Source organism: Pollicipes pollicipes, unplaced genomic scaffold, assembly GCF_011947565.3.
Source record: "Pollicipes pollicipes isolate AB1234 unplaced genomic scaffold, Ppol_2.1 Scaffold_7228;HRSCAF=8575_pilon_pilon_pilon, whole genome shotgun sequence".
NCBI lineage: Eukaryota > Metazoa > Arthropoda > Thecostraca > Pollicipedomorpha > Pollicipedidae > Pollicipes > Pollicipes pollicipes.
In genome coordinates, this window is record NW_023597032.1 from 175,834 (window position 1) to 189,756 (window position 13,923).

Sequence of the window (13,923 nt, forward strand, 5' to 3'; positions counted from 1 at the left end):
CAGTGCCGCGCCGCCCCGACCCCAGCCGCCGGCAGCGGGACCCGCGCGCCGCCCTGTCCCGCTCGCTCGCCGCCTGTCCGGCGCCGGGGCCGCGCCCGTGTGACGCCGCCGCGCCTGCCGCCGTAGCCACGGCCCGAGCCGCCGGGACAGCATGGAGACGACGTTCGATGTGGCCGGTAACGTGGAGACGCGCTCCACGGCCAGCCAGCGGCACCGCGACCGTGACCGCGACCGCGACGAGACGGCCAGCCAGCGCTCGGACGGCAGGTACGGCGCCGCAGCGCCGGGCTAGGGGCGGAACTCCCGGCGGGCAGGCTGCACGGCGAGGCGGACTTCAGGCCGAGCTGTGGGCGGACTCGCTCCTGGTGTGGCCGAGTCCGCTGTGCCGGTGGGATTACGTGGTTGTCTCGGGGAGTCGACCTCTACACGCTGGTAGTGGTTGGTCGGCTGCATGCGATGCTGCGTACGGTGGCTCCCAGGCCGTTTGGGACACACACGTCACGCGACTGCCAATCTATCCACGCTTAGCCCCAATGGCCAGTCGCTGTCTTCAAATTTGAGCGGCGCTGGCCACCGAGCACGGCCGCTGGCAGCATGTCGGGCACCGAGCACGGCCGCTGGTAGCATGTCTGGCCGGTGCGCGCGCTTGCTGGCGCTGTCGAGCTGCCATGCCGGCGCCGTGTAGCGCGGACGGTGTCTGCCCGTGCCGACAGCGTCTGGTGTGGGTGGTGTCTCGCCGGGCTGCGTGCTGCGGCGCCTCTGTCCCTGGTCGCCGGACAGACCGGGCGGCGCCATCTGTTCATGTCTGACATGTTGTCCGGTACCTGAGGCGGTAGCGGCCCAACCACAAACAACAGCGGCGTCGCCACCGGCAGCATCGCCGACACCGCAACATTGTCGTCATCGCGGTCGTCGGCCGCAGCTCCCTCGCCCTGTTAGTTGATGACGACGCGATATGAACATCACGTACCCGCGGTGACAACGGCAAACAGACGAGGTCGTAAGCCGCTGCTTTCAAAAGCGGCCGTCGTAGCCGTCGCGGTCCGTCGGCCTGCGTCTGACGCCTGTCTGGCGGGCAGGTCGGCCAACTACGCCAGCTTCCGGCGCGGCAGCGACCCCATCCTGCCGGCGGTGCTCGAGTTCCGCGAGGAGACCGAGGACGCCTTCCTGCGCGCTGTCGTCACGCGCCTCGACCCCAGCAGTCTGCAGTTCAAGCTGGCGCCCACCTACACGCTCTACATGGCCGCCAGGTGAGCTCGGAGCGGCCGGGCGGCGGTCTGTGCGGCGGCTTGCCGTGTACTGCAGCCGAGGCGTGCTCGCTGAAAGCCGGCCAGGTCGATACATGGGCCAGTTAACCTCGCAGGCGGTGGCTGTCGTGCCGCGGCGCCGCAACAGGTCGGCCTCTATTCCGCTTGTTAGTGGGCGAGAGTCCCCCGGGACGGCGCGTGCCGTGCAGACGTAGCATGTGTTGGCGGCGCGCCGGGGCTGATGGGACGCGTCCGGGAGGTAAGCCGGCCGGCGCGTCACGCGGCCGGACGGCGGCCGGCGGCCAGCGGCTGTATCGCCGACACAACCTGAGGCGTGCGGTGGCGTGTCGCCAGGTTTCGGGCCAGCACGCACTACCGTAGCGACCTGACGCCCAACGAGCGGGCGCTGCGGCTCACCAACGTACTGGCCAAAGTGTCCTCCATGATCCGTGACGTCATCCAGGTGAGCGCGCCGGCCCCGAGGCGGAGGTCGTGTGACGTCATCCAGGTGAGCGCGCCGACCCCGAGGTCGTTTGACGTCACCGGCGGTAGTCGTCAGCGGTCCGGAATCGGCCACCGTTGCATCACCGAGCTTTGGTGCCTTGTGTTGGAGTATTGGCTTTCTGTATCATAGCTGCTGCTCTGCTTCCGTTAGTTTTGCCCTCATCGTTGATCCATGGTGACAAAGAGAACTTGTCTTGACACGCGCTTTTCATTACCTAGGTAAGGACGGCTGAAGCCGTGAGCGCTCGCTGGCTCCAGTTAGCTGCTGTTCACAATGTGCCCACACCTCACGTGACGGCGTTCGCAGATGCGCCGCACCGACGCCAACTCGCTGGCGTTCTGGATGGCCAACGCGTCCGAGTACCTGCACTTCCTCAAGCAGGACCGCCACGTCAGCGCCTACAGCCGTGACGCCCAGGACATCCTGGCGGAGAGCGTGCAGTCGGCCTTCTGGTGAGTGGGCCGGGCCGGGGCGCGGGTCTGGCTGTGCCGCCGCGCGGCGTCCACGGCAGCCGGCCGCCACTCGCACCCCTCCGCCCCGCAGCGGCCGAGCGTGGGCAGATGACCTGCGGAGGCGGCAGCCTGTCGGCATAGGTCCTGTCGCTGCACGATGGGGAAGACCAGCGAGGACGTGAGAGGGTCGCTGACGATCCAGATAGCGATCGGCGTGGTGCCGGCGCGTCCCAGTTGGCCGGGCGTGACCGGACGGTGTGCGTGTCGCAGGTACTTGGTGGACAACGTGCAGTCGGAGCTGTCCAGCTCGATCGGCCACTTTCTGAAGGACCGCGACGACTCCAACGAGGAGGAAGGCACGACGGCCGAGGTGCGTACGTCCGTCCAGCCCGCCCCAGTGCGCACGCCCTGGCTTTGCTCTCACTCTCTGGGGGGGGGAGGTGCCCACGACTGAGGTACGTGTGGACGGTGCTCTGGTCCAGTGGCGCGCCTGGGAGATATCCCGGCCATGGGGCTTGCGACGAGGAGGCTCTCAAGTCGGGGCACGTGCGTAGGAGGTGGGAGCGGCTGCCCGGGCGTCGCCGTTGATGACGCACGCGCTGTGACTGCCGAGCCGCGCTGGTGGCCGACGCTGGTCGGTGGCCGCCGGCAAACCGATAGACCCGAGCTCCGGCCGGCTGCCAGGCTGGATCGCCGTCGCTGTCCGCTCTCCCGGTGTCTGTTGTGACCCTGTACCGCGCAGGTGTAGCCCTGTGGCGCGATTGTGTAGCCCTGTGGCGCGATGGTGTGACCCAGTGCCGCGCTGGTGTGACTCTGTGCCGCGCTGGTGTAACCCTGTGGCGCGATGGTGTGACCCTGTGGCGCGATGGTGTGACCGTGTGCCGCGCTGGTGTGACCCTGTGCCGCGATGGTGTGACCCTGTGCCGCGATGGTGTGACCCTGTGGCGCCGGCGTCGCTTTCCAGGTGCTCAGCAGCCTGGGCAACACGATGGCGCTGCTGCGCCGCTGCCGCGTCAACGCGGCGCTCACCATCCAGCTGTTCTCGCAGCTCTTCCACTATATCAACATGGGCGTGTTCAACATGCTAGTCATGTCCGGCCCGGTCAACTACTGCAGCAGGTGGGCCAGCCTCCCGCACCGCTGAGCCTCTCACTCTCGGAGGAGCGGCTGTGTCACTGGCAGCGGCGCGCGCTCGGTAAAGCTGTATTTGTCAGATGTGACTATTATTGGTCGACTGTAGCAAAACACACCAGGACGTTTCCGGTGAGGTTGCATTTGTACCGAACGGTATAAGCGGGAAAGCCTAAGCTCTTGGTTGTTCGTAATTCCGTCTGCTGTTCTGACGTCACAAGTAAGAAGTTCTTTCCGTGGGCAAGATAGAGCTTGGGTTCGTGGTTTTGCATGATGAAAGCCACGTTGGGAGCTGACTCAATACGCGTCTGTTGTGTATGGAACCAGCTCATTATGTCGATCCGGTCATCCAGTTCCTCGTACGCTCAATGCCCTAATTTATGTTAATGTAGAGCACCGCGGGCAGCGGAGGCGTGCGTGATGGCTGTTGATCGTACCGGCTATCTCCGGCCGCGGGCTTGCAGCCAGGTGGCCAGCTACCGTATCAGGATGTAACCTGGATCCCGCCCACCGTTTTCTTGTTTTACGAGCTGGGCGAGGATACCGTGCTATGTGTAGCGGCGTCGCGCCGGGTCGGCCGCGGCGCGCCCGCCCGGCCGCTGACGTGACGGCCGTTGCAGGATGTGGGGCGAGCGGCTGAAGCGACGCCTGAGCCGGACCGAGCTGTGGGCCGACCGGCAGGGTCTGGAGCTGGCCGCCGACTGCCACCTGGGCCGCGTGGTGCAGGCCGCCCACCTGCTCACCGTACGTCTCTGCCACCGGCGTCCCGTCAGCACGGCTGGGCTGGGCGGGAGGCCACCACGCACGAGCAGTTCTGTTGACGAATGCGCCGCTCTCAGTGTGCTATACGATGACTGCCTAAGCGATGGAGGAAACATGGCTTAGAAGACAGCTGTTGACGCATGGCGGCATTTGTTCTTTACCGTGAGAGGAGGTGGACCAATATCTCACTTTGAATGCCAAGGGAAACAAACCGTAATTCTAAGCGCCAAAGTTGCAGCGGCGTTGCCTGTTCAACCGGACAACTCGAAGCCGTCTCTGATTACTGCTGGTTAGTGTGTTGCGCGTGGTTGGCTTGAATCAACATCAGTTAAGTCGGTAGGTTAACCTGCGATTACAGTGCGCTCAAGAACGCAGTGGGTGGTGTTCAGCCCCGACCCAGCCGCCCGCGTGTGTTCCGTCTACGGCAGGTGCTCAGCTCTTAACATGGGCAGGAGAGGGCGACATGTGGAATTCAAATCAGCCAGTTAGAATGCACGGCCGCCGTGACGTCAGTCGGGGATTTGGCGCGCACCGGGGCTTGTGGATGGTGTAAATGCGGCAGCTGTATGCACCGCGTCGTGCGGGGCGGACGAGCAGTGGCGAGGCTTTCGCCACCGCCAGCCGCCCGGGGCAGATTGGTTAGCGCGGCCTAGCTGTTACGGATGTAAGGTGGGGACAAAAGAGCGCGCGTCAGTTTGAGACCTCAATGAACTGCCCCCGACCGATGGTTTGCGATGGTAAGCATCATCCCATCTCCTTATGGTCAGCTCAGTTATCCGCGGGCCGCCAAATCGCCAGTGACGTCACGGGACGGTGCGACCGCTGCAGTCAGATTGTGGCCGCCGCACCTGTGTGGGCCGGAACATCCGGTTGTCCCGCCTGTGAGCGCGGCTATCGACCTGACTCGTCCGCCATGCGGCCGCAGGCGCCCAAGAACAACGTGGATGATTTGACGGGCATCACCAGCACGTGCTACAAGCTGAACTCGCTGCAGCTGCGCGCTATGCTGGAGCGCTATCAGCCGGCGGCCGACGAGCCGCCGCGCATCCCACCCCAGCTCATCGACAACATCGTGCGGGGTGGGTGGCGCGCCAGGCGGCCGGGACGCTGACGCCCGATGTGCCTATGGCGGGAGGCTGGGGTATCGCGCTGGCGCCCTGGCATAGCTTGCCGTCACGTAGTTGATATAGCTGTCATTGCTGCAGTTGCTGACCATCTGTGCGGGTCTGACGTTATGGCCCGTGCTGTCACAGCCTGCTTTACCCAGTCTGTTAAGGTCAAATTGAGGAGCCATATAGCTCGCCATTCGGCGTGTCGCGACATTGTTTCGCACAGATCAGCCAAAACTCCTCCACAATCGACATCGGTCGCGGTACCGACCGTGGTGCGGACGTCGTCGTCACGCCTGCCGATGGCGTCGGCAGATCGCGGAGAGCACCTCCGACGAGCTGGCGCGCCAGGACGGTCGCCCGGTGCGGCTGGAGGAGAGCCGCGACCTGCAGCTGCCCTTCCTGCTGCCCGAGGACGGCTACTCGTCGGACATCGTGCGCGGCATCCCAACGGTCAGTGGGCGGCGCGGCCCCGCCGCCGGCGTCGTCGGCGCGCCGGCACGCCGCCTAGCTGGGCGGCACGTGCGAGCGACGGGCGATTGCCCCACCAGACGTGCTCCGCTGGTCTGATAAGCAGTGCAGTTATTGGTGTGCGGCACGGCGCAATACTGGGAAATGCCGCGGAACCATTGAAATCTCAAAGCGTTGTTGAAGCTGGAAAGGTGGGATTATCGCCCACCTCAGGTGGTGAAGCGGTTGCCTGTTTTCAAACGGAAGCGGTGCCGCGGTGTGCGTTCTGTTGTGATTGCTGGGTCTATTCGGGGACGGATGCTGCAGTATGGCCAGTGACGCCCCACAGAACGGCGTGTGACGCGGGGCCGACGCCCAGCCGGCGCAGCGTTCCCGTCGGCCGTCCCACCTGACGGCCGCCGCCTGCCGCAGGTCTGGCCGAGTTCATCGCGCCGCTGCAGCACGCCGGCCTGGCCCGCATGAACGAGCAGCCCACCAGCTGGGGCTACTGGACCATCTACATGGCCGGCCACGAGCAGACCCGGCCGCCGGTCAGTGCTGGGCCCGCTGGCCGTCGCCGCCGGCTCCGGCCGTCGTGCCGCGTGGCGCCGCCTCATCTGCCACCGGGCTGGGCGAGGGGGCGGGCCTCAGAGACAGACGCCTGCAGCGCCTGGCTGTGCGTGTCCGTGGGCACGATGGTAGTGATGCTGTCGTCAAGCGGACGACGACATGAGGGCCGTGGGGTGTCGAGACGTCTGTTGTCTGATGCAGCTTATGTAGAACGAGAGGTGGCCGCGTTCAGGTGGAATTAGTGTCTTTCGAACTTTCCTGAAGTAAATTTGCGTCAGCACCACCAAGTCCGACATGTCACACGTACCCCGTCACTGCCGCGGACTGCGAGTGCTGTGTGTGTCGCCTAGTTTTGCGGCCGCTGTACGGGCCCATGAGTTTCTAGCCCCGTATCACACCCCAGCTGAAGTGTAGACAGAGTGTCACGCGCCTCCGCCGCGTCTGCCCGTCTGGCCCTGGCGTCTCCGTGTCGTCGCACGGCTCAACGCCCCGTCGCCGCTCCCCCAGGCCCGCAGCCCGTCGGCCATGTCGAACCGGTCGATGGGAGCACGTCCGCTGTCGGGCGCCGGGCCGGGGCCAGGGCCCGGGCCCGGACCAGCCCCGGGCGCCACCGAGCCGGAGGTGCAGCTCATCAAGCTGCAGAAGTCCAACACCGGCATGGGCCTGAGCATCGTGGCTGCTAAGGTGAGACGGTCACGGAGGGCTTTGGCAGAGCAGTGGGCCGTCCGGTGGGCCGGCGTCCGCGGCCTGGAAGGCGGCGGACTGCTGGGACGTTCGTGTTGTGTCGCATGACTGTGTGAAGTGTTGGAGGGGGGGGGGGGGGGCTGTTCATAGGGCGTCGGGCCGAGTCAGAGGCAGCAGCAGCGGTGCGTGTATGTGCAGCCGGTGGTGGTGACGGCGCTGCGGCACCTTGGCAGGGTCCAGGGCAGGAACAGCAGGGCATCTACGTCAAGTCTGTGGTGCGCGGCGGAGCGGCCGACGCTGACGGCCGCCTGGCCGCCGGCGACCAGCTGCTGGAGGTGGACGGACACAGTCTGGTCGGCATCTCCCAGGAACAGTGAGTGGCCCGCCTGCTCAGAACGATTTATCGGTCACGGGCAACTGCTGGTATTTAGACACGGACACCTACCGCCTGGACAGTCGTGCTGATGTGTCGTAGATCGGCTCCCACTAAAGGTTCATTTGTGTGTTGGAATCCATTCTCTGAGGGCCGCCTTGTATTCAAACAACATATCAGCCACACAAGCTCCAGCCAGTCATCAGTTGTGGCCATACCGTCGGTCGCTCCCCTCCCCGCCGGCCTCCCCGGTGCTGTCGCTCCGCTCCCCGCCGGCCTTCCCGGTGTCGTCGCTGACTCCCCGCTGGCCTCCCCGCCGGCCTCCCCGGTGTCTTCACTGGCTCCCCGCCGGCCTCCCTGCTGCTGTCGTTGGCTCCCCGCCGGCCTCCCCGGTGTCTTCACTGGCTCCTCGCCGGCCTCCCTGCTGCTGTCGCTGGCTCCCCGCCTGCCTCCCCGGTGTCTTCGCTGGCTCCCCGCCGGCCCCCTTGGTGTCGTCGCTGACCGAGCTCCGTCGGCAGGGCGGCCGAGTATATGATGAAGACGGGCCCGGCCGTGCTGCTGCGCGTGGCCAAGCAGGCGGCCGTGCACCACCGGCTGACTGCACTGCTCTCCCAGCCATCTCCCACCATGTCACGAGGTCAGCCCCCCCCCCCCCCGGCCCTGCTCTGTGACGGGGCGGCCGGCCGCGCGCCGTCCTCAGGCATCGGTCGGACGGTGCGGACGAGTGCCACGGTCTCGGCCAGGTCACGAGGTCAGCTCCCACCCTGCCCTGCTCTGTGACGGGGCGGCCGGCCGCGCGCCGTCCTCAGGCATCGGCCGGACGGTGCGGACGAGTGCCACGGTCTCGGCCAGGTCACGAGGTCAGCTCCCACCCTGCCCTGCTCTGTGACGGGGCGGCCGGCCGCGAGCCGTCCTCAGGCATCGGTCGGACGGTGCGGACGAGTGCCACGGTCTCGGCCAGGTCACGAGACGGCGTGAGCTGCTCTCAGGTGTTCGTGGCGAACTGTGCGGACCCCCGGTCGAAGTAAGTCATGATGACAGACGGCGTTGTTTTGTGCTGGTGTGTACTTGTGTGTTTTTTCCGCCTAGTCACGCAGTGAACTGTTCAGTAAGGCAAACATTACTGGTTCCAACAGGTATGAACCACTGCCGTCTTGTTTGTGTGGGTCGTGCAAATTTGGAAAAGCTTTTGGTCGTACCAGACGGTAAATGTGATAGCCCAAGGAGCTGCCAATTGTTTCCCTCCCCCTCCCCCTCGTGGTTGAAGGCGCTGGCATGGCACCTTACGCTCTCCGAAACTGTATTTAAAGCGAAGTAAGAATATTGTAAGCGTAAAAGTACAACGCGAACCTGAAAAATATACTTACAACGCGTACTTGCAGTATAGAAGAGGGTATGGTGCTTGGCATGAAGAGTTTCCCGTGCATTAGCTTGGAGGGGCATTCAACGTCCCCTGTTAGCCTACAGAGGGTTCGTTGCTCGTCGTCAAAGATCCACTATCGGCCTACAAAGGGCTGGTGCTGGCCTTCGGAATGGCCTCCTTCCGACTTGCTGGTGAAGCGTTGATGGCTACTGAAGAGACTGCCCGCGCGCTTGTGAAGGGGCCTGTGGGAGTGTAACGGTCCCCATTTGTCTATAATGATGTCCATACCGACCCGCAAATGGCACCCGTCAGTTTGGCACGAACGCCGGTGACAGCAGGCAGTATCCCTGACGGCTGTGACTGGTTTTCATACAAGCCGGCACGGTCTGCTGCCCAGTATGGACCTGTTCTAAAGTTTGTCGGGAAAACGTTTCAGAGACCGACAAGGAGCTATGGTTGACTCGGTGTGATCCTGCCCAAACAATGGGTGAACCTGAATATGGACAGGTGTTTTCTTTTTGTCAGATATTCGGCCTTCTTCAATGAAGTTCAACGTTCGACCCCCTCCGAGCGGGGCAGCCTGACACTGTCACATCTCCATACGCACTGCTCTGTGCTTGTGTCCCCGTCCGTGCCGTGACCCTGTCCATGCCGTGGCCCTGTCCATGCCATGGCCCTGTCCGTGCTCTGGCCCTGCCCATGCTGCGGCCCTGCCCGTGCTGCGGCGCTATCCATGCTGTGGCCCTGCTCGTGCTGTGCCTCCACCCGTGCTGTGGCCCTGTTCGTGCTGTCTCCGCCCATGCTGCGGCCCTGTCCGCGCTATGGCCCTGTCCGTGCTGTGGGACGTCCAGTGTGCTGAGCCGCGGTCGTCGTGATCGTTCATGTTGCGGCCGTGAGGGGGCGTGCACGGTCGTGACGCGGCGCTGGCTCGCCGTCCGCAGGCAGCCGCCGAGCCAGCGAGCGGGGCGGCATGCCCCCCAGCGGTAGAATCCAGGGCGCCAAGTCGGTGCCGGCCCTCAGCTGTAAGTACCGACCATGCCCGACGACCGGTTTCTTTGCGCGTGGGGAGGTGTTCGTGGACCGACTGGTGCCTTTGGTTGAACTCACGGCTTTGTCTGGCGGAGTGGTGGGGCTTCTCCCCCGTCATTCACGGCAAGGGAAGACGCTGTGACGAGTAAACTAAAAACCCCCAGTCGTTCTCAAGGTCGCTCATTGCCTGCGGGCCACCGTCGTGTCAGCTGGCTGGGTGGGAGGGCGTCTCGTGCCGCTGGCCTGTTCGTCATCCCCCGCTGTGCGTGTGCCGCAGCCGAGGCGGCCGACCGCGAGCCGGCGCCGCCGCCTGGCCGCCACCAGGAGACCTACAACCCGGGCTTCAGCCTGTCGGCGTCCAACGCCAGCCTGGCGGCGCTGCCGACCGGCCACGGGCCCCCGCCGCCGGCGCACGCCCGCTCGCGCTCCGTGCAGAACCTGCACAAGCCGGCGGCCGGCGGCGGCGGCGGTGGCGGTCCGGCGCCGCCGCCGCGCCCCATCTCCGTGCATACCCACTACCAGCTGCAGGCCGGCCAGGGCCAGGTGAGAGGCGCCGAGCGTGACGCCCGAGAGCGGTGGCGGTGCGCGACGAGGTGGTAATGCGGACGCGATGCGCGCGGCGCGGTGCTCGTTTGCAGAGCGTAAGCTGTCTGTGTTGTGTGCGGTTCCGTTTGTGTTGTGTGCGGTTGTCATGCCAGATCGCCGACCCTGCGCGCGATGCAGTGTGATCAGCTGATCTCCTGACGACCTCCCCGTCCTCGCGGCTGACCGTTGCCGTTTGCCGGCCGTGCAGATGGGGCCGCCACGGTCTGAGATGCCGCGCTCCGTGTCGGACCACGAGCACCTGCGCTACCGGCACCCCAGCGCCACCTACGGCAACACGCAGCCGGCGCCGTTCGCCGAGCAGCCGCCGGGCGGCCAGGACGAGCCGGCGCCGCCGCCTCTGCCGATGGGCGGCGCCGCCAGCCCGGCCGCCGCGCACTACGGCGAACGACCCGCACGCCACCGGCAACGGCCCGTCTTCCCCGTACGGCGAGCGGCCGCTGCCGCCGCTCGGCGGTGCCGGCGGCGTGGCGCCGTCCCCTACGGCGAGCGTCAGCCGCCGCCGCCGCACGGCGCCCACAACAGCGTGTCGTCGCCGTACGCCGAGCGGCAGCCGCCACCGGCGCACTTCGGCTCCAGCAGCGGGCCGCCGACGCCCGGCGAGCCGCCGCAGCCGCGGCTGCGCCACAGCCAGAGCGAGCAGGCCGGCTACGGCGAGCCGCTGCCGCCGCCGCCGGCGCCGGCGCAGCACGCCGCCCCCGTCGCCCGCTACGGCGAGCCGGCGCATGGCATGTCCGTGCGCTTCGAGGAGCCGCCACCGGCGCGGCCGCCGCCGCCACAGGACATGTACGGCGAGATGCTGCCGCCGCCGCCACCGCCGCCGCCGCCGTCCACACACCCGCTGTACGGGCAGCCGCCGCAGCGGCCGCCGCCGCCCGAACACCAGTCGCCCTACGACGCCGGCAACCCCTGGAACCGGGAGGAACGTGAAAAGGTGGGCGCTGTGCTGGCCGGTGGTCCATGGCTTGTGTGCAATGGCATATTTGACGTGATGACATGGTTTGTGACATCACATGGTACTTTGGCGGGACAAAGGGGGCGAGGAGAGGGGGGGGGGGCATGTCCTTGCCCCAAGGCTCAGGAAAGGTAAAACATGTTCCTGGGGCTGACTTGGAAGAGGCAGGGCTTTCTCGTTGTAGGCTTAGTTCGCGTAACTACCCCGCTCCAACTGCGGCGTTCCGTCTCCCCAACTTGGTGTTGGATTGGTCCATGTTGCCATGACTCGCATGGCGGCAAACGCGCTTGTCTCTTGAATGTTGGCGTGATGGGTCCACACGTGCCGTGCTCTGCGGGAGTCCCCGTGCCTCCGACCGCCTTCGTCGCGGGACAGCTGTCAACTAGGGCATCGCTGGGCATTGCAGCACAACCTGATACGCTGGCATGTGCTGAGCTGCGTGACGGGGCGTGTTGCGGCCGCCGTCCGTGTGGCCCGTCTGACGTGGTGCTGAGCGGCCCGTGACCGGCTCCGGTGCGCCTGGCGCAGGAGATGGTTGCGCCGGACGGAGGCGGAGCGCCAGTGGCGGGACCAGCACATCGCCCGCCTGGAGGCCATGCCCAGCCGGTCGCGGCGCGAGCAGCAGCAGCTCGACACACTGCTGCTCGAGAAGCGCTTCCAGCAGCGCATGGAGTTGGCTGGCGATGACGAGGACGAAGACAACGACGACAACCTGGTGAGGCGAGCGTCGGCGCTGCGCCGGCGGGTCGGCGGGGCTGGCCGGCGGACCGACGGGTCTGGCCGGCGGGCGGAAGGCGGAGGCACGCACCGGCCGGTGTCGTGATAATTACCCGTCGACATTCAGCCAGTGGCCGTGTTCCTGGTGTGCTGTTCTTTGTTGCCATAGTTGAGCATGGGCAGACTAGGCTTCTTATAAGTTACCTTTCTCTGAGCCGATTCGTGCTTAGTCGTACACAGAACGCAATGACCGCAGATCCATGCAAAAAACTAACAAGCCCAATTAGTTGACTATATTCGAGATGACAATCCCTCATCGGGTGACTAACCACGAATCTTAGATCCATCAAGCACAATAAATTACGATTGTGGTAGGAGTTGGCTGAACGCTACATTTCCGAATGTACTGAAACCCACTTCTCACTGTAGGGCAGACTATCCATTTTCTGTGGACAGTGTAAGAAATGTCAAGCACACCACCATATCACAAGAGCATGTGTACATACACGAAATACTCCAATACACCCGACATAACATCGCGGGAAAGTTGTGATGTTCATATAATCTCTATGCTAGGCCCGTTGTTGTCACAGAAGAGGCCAGCCAGCTAGGTTTTATTCATCCTGTCATCCAAAGGCAAAACCTGTCATGTTTATTTTTGGCCATTTTGCGTTTTTGTCGTCATTTAATTGATCTTCTCAAACTGAATTCTGCTATTTTAGCCCCAGTCAAGTGACATCAAACACTCAAAATGGCCAAAAATTAACATAAGGGGTTTTACTTTTACCTTTGGACGGCAGCATGACCGGTTAGGGCCCCGAGTAAGTGTGGTTTCTTGAAATTTTTCGCCCGACATGGCCATGGCACTTGAGAAATATTTTTCCCACAAGTGAAACATCAGGAAGGGCATCAGAACCATGGAGAGCACGGAAGCGAAGTCCAGTGAGGTTGCTGATGCCTTTTTAAAGGTGGCGCCGGGGGTGATGAAAATCCGTCTCTTACCGGGCGTATTCACTTCCCCACGTGGGTGACAGGGCAGTGTAGAGCTGACCTCATGACCCAGGTTACACGTCGCGCAGGTTTATCGAAGCCACGATAGGATAGTGTACGTTATCTTGGTGGGTTTGGGTTCAATCGTTCATCGATTAAGGCCAGACAGGCCGACGAAGGATGGTCACCCGAAATATAATAATACTGTTTGGGCTTATGTGTTTTGTTTGTTATTGGTCTTTTTGCACTTTATCGAGTCTGCTGTCAATGTGTTCTGTGTATGACAAACTATACTTATGTCGTTCTCGAACGGTGATTGTGTCTTGATCCTGATCGGGCTGAAGCGTGTCGGGTAATGTGCCGCGACTCCCGGCACGGGGCCTGACGCGCTCCTTGACCCGCAGACCTGGACGAGTCGCGCGCCGAGTCGGAGGCGCCGCCGCCGCCGCCAGTTGAGCCGCCACGTTCGGAGCCGGAGCGGGCGCGCCGCCGCCGCCGCCGCCGCCGCCAGGAGGAGGTGCGCGCCGCCAGCCGAGCTGGAGGCGGCGCACCAACCGAGCAGGAGCTCCTACGTGAGGCGGGCGCCGCCGCCAGGAGGAGGAGAGCGCGAGCGGGCGCGGCGGCGCGGGGCGCGCGCAGCCGGCGCCGCCGCCGCCCGGCCGCTCGGTTCGTTCGGCGCCGTGACGGCGGCCGGCGAGCTGCGGCCGCCGGCCGTTGCCGCCCAAGCCGGAAGTGCCGCGCGGTCTGTGGTGAGCACGCGCCGCGTGCAGCTAAGCGAGCCGGCCTCGCCGCCGCCGCCGCTGCAGCAAGCCGGGCGCGGCGCGCGAGGACCCGGACCGCTTCCTGGCGCGAGGCGCAGCAGATGATGGCAGGGTCGACCGTGACGCCGCCCGTCCTCGGCCGCCGCCGCCACCGTCGACATGGTCTGGACCCCAGGTGTTCATCGGCGCCCAGGAGGTTGTACAGGTCAGTGGGGGGGGGGG

At 64.8% G+C, this 13,923-nt stretch overlaps 1 protein-coding gene across 1 annotated transcript in view; it reads left to right on the top strand.

The window, feature by feature from the left end:
• LOC119109048 (afadin) overlaps positions 1-13,923 on the top strand; it is a 44,735-nt gene that overhangs the window by 26,284 nt on the left and 4,528 nt on the right. The window contains exons 11-28 of the mRNA XM_037232586.1: positions 127-267; positions 1,080-1,250; positions 1,602-1,710; positions 2,059-2,204; positions 2,475-2,574; positions 3,169-3,323; positions 3,956-4,079; positions 5,023-5,175; positions 5,522-5,663; positions 6,089-6,207; positions 6,734-6,910; positions 7,144-7,283; positions 7,802-7,920; positions 9,588-9,668; positions 9,953-10,218; positions 10,469-10,591; positions 11,060-11,241; positions 11,762-11,953. Coding sequence (XP_037088481.1) covers positions 127-267; positions 1,080-1,250; positions 1,602-1,710; positions 2,059-2,204; positions 2,475-2,574; positions 3,169-3,323; positions 3,956-4,079; positions 5,023-5,175; positions 5,522-5,663; positions 6,089-6,207; positions 6,734-6,910; positions 7,144-7,283; positions 7,802-7,920; positions 9,588-9,668; positions 9,953-10,218; positions 10,469-10,591; positions 11,060-11,241; positions 11,762-11,953 — 2,640 coding nt within the window. The remainder of the gene's footprint in view (positions 1-126; positions 268-1,079; positions 1,251-1,601; positions 1,711-2,058; positions 2,205-2,474; positions 2,575-3,168; positions 3,324-3,955; positions 4,080-5,022; positions 5,176-5,521; positions 5,664-6,088; positions 6,208-6,733; positions 6,911-7,143; positions 7,284-7,801; positions 7,921-9,587; positions 9,669-9,952; positions 10,219-10,468; positions 10,592-11,059; positions 11,242-11,761; positions 11,954-13,923) is intronic.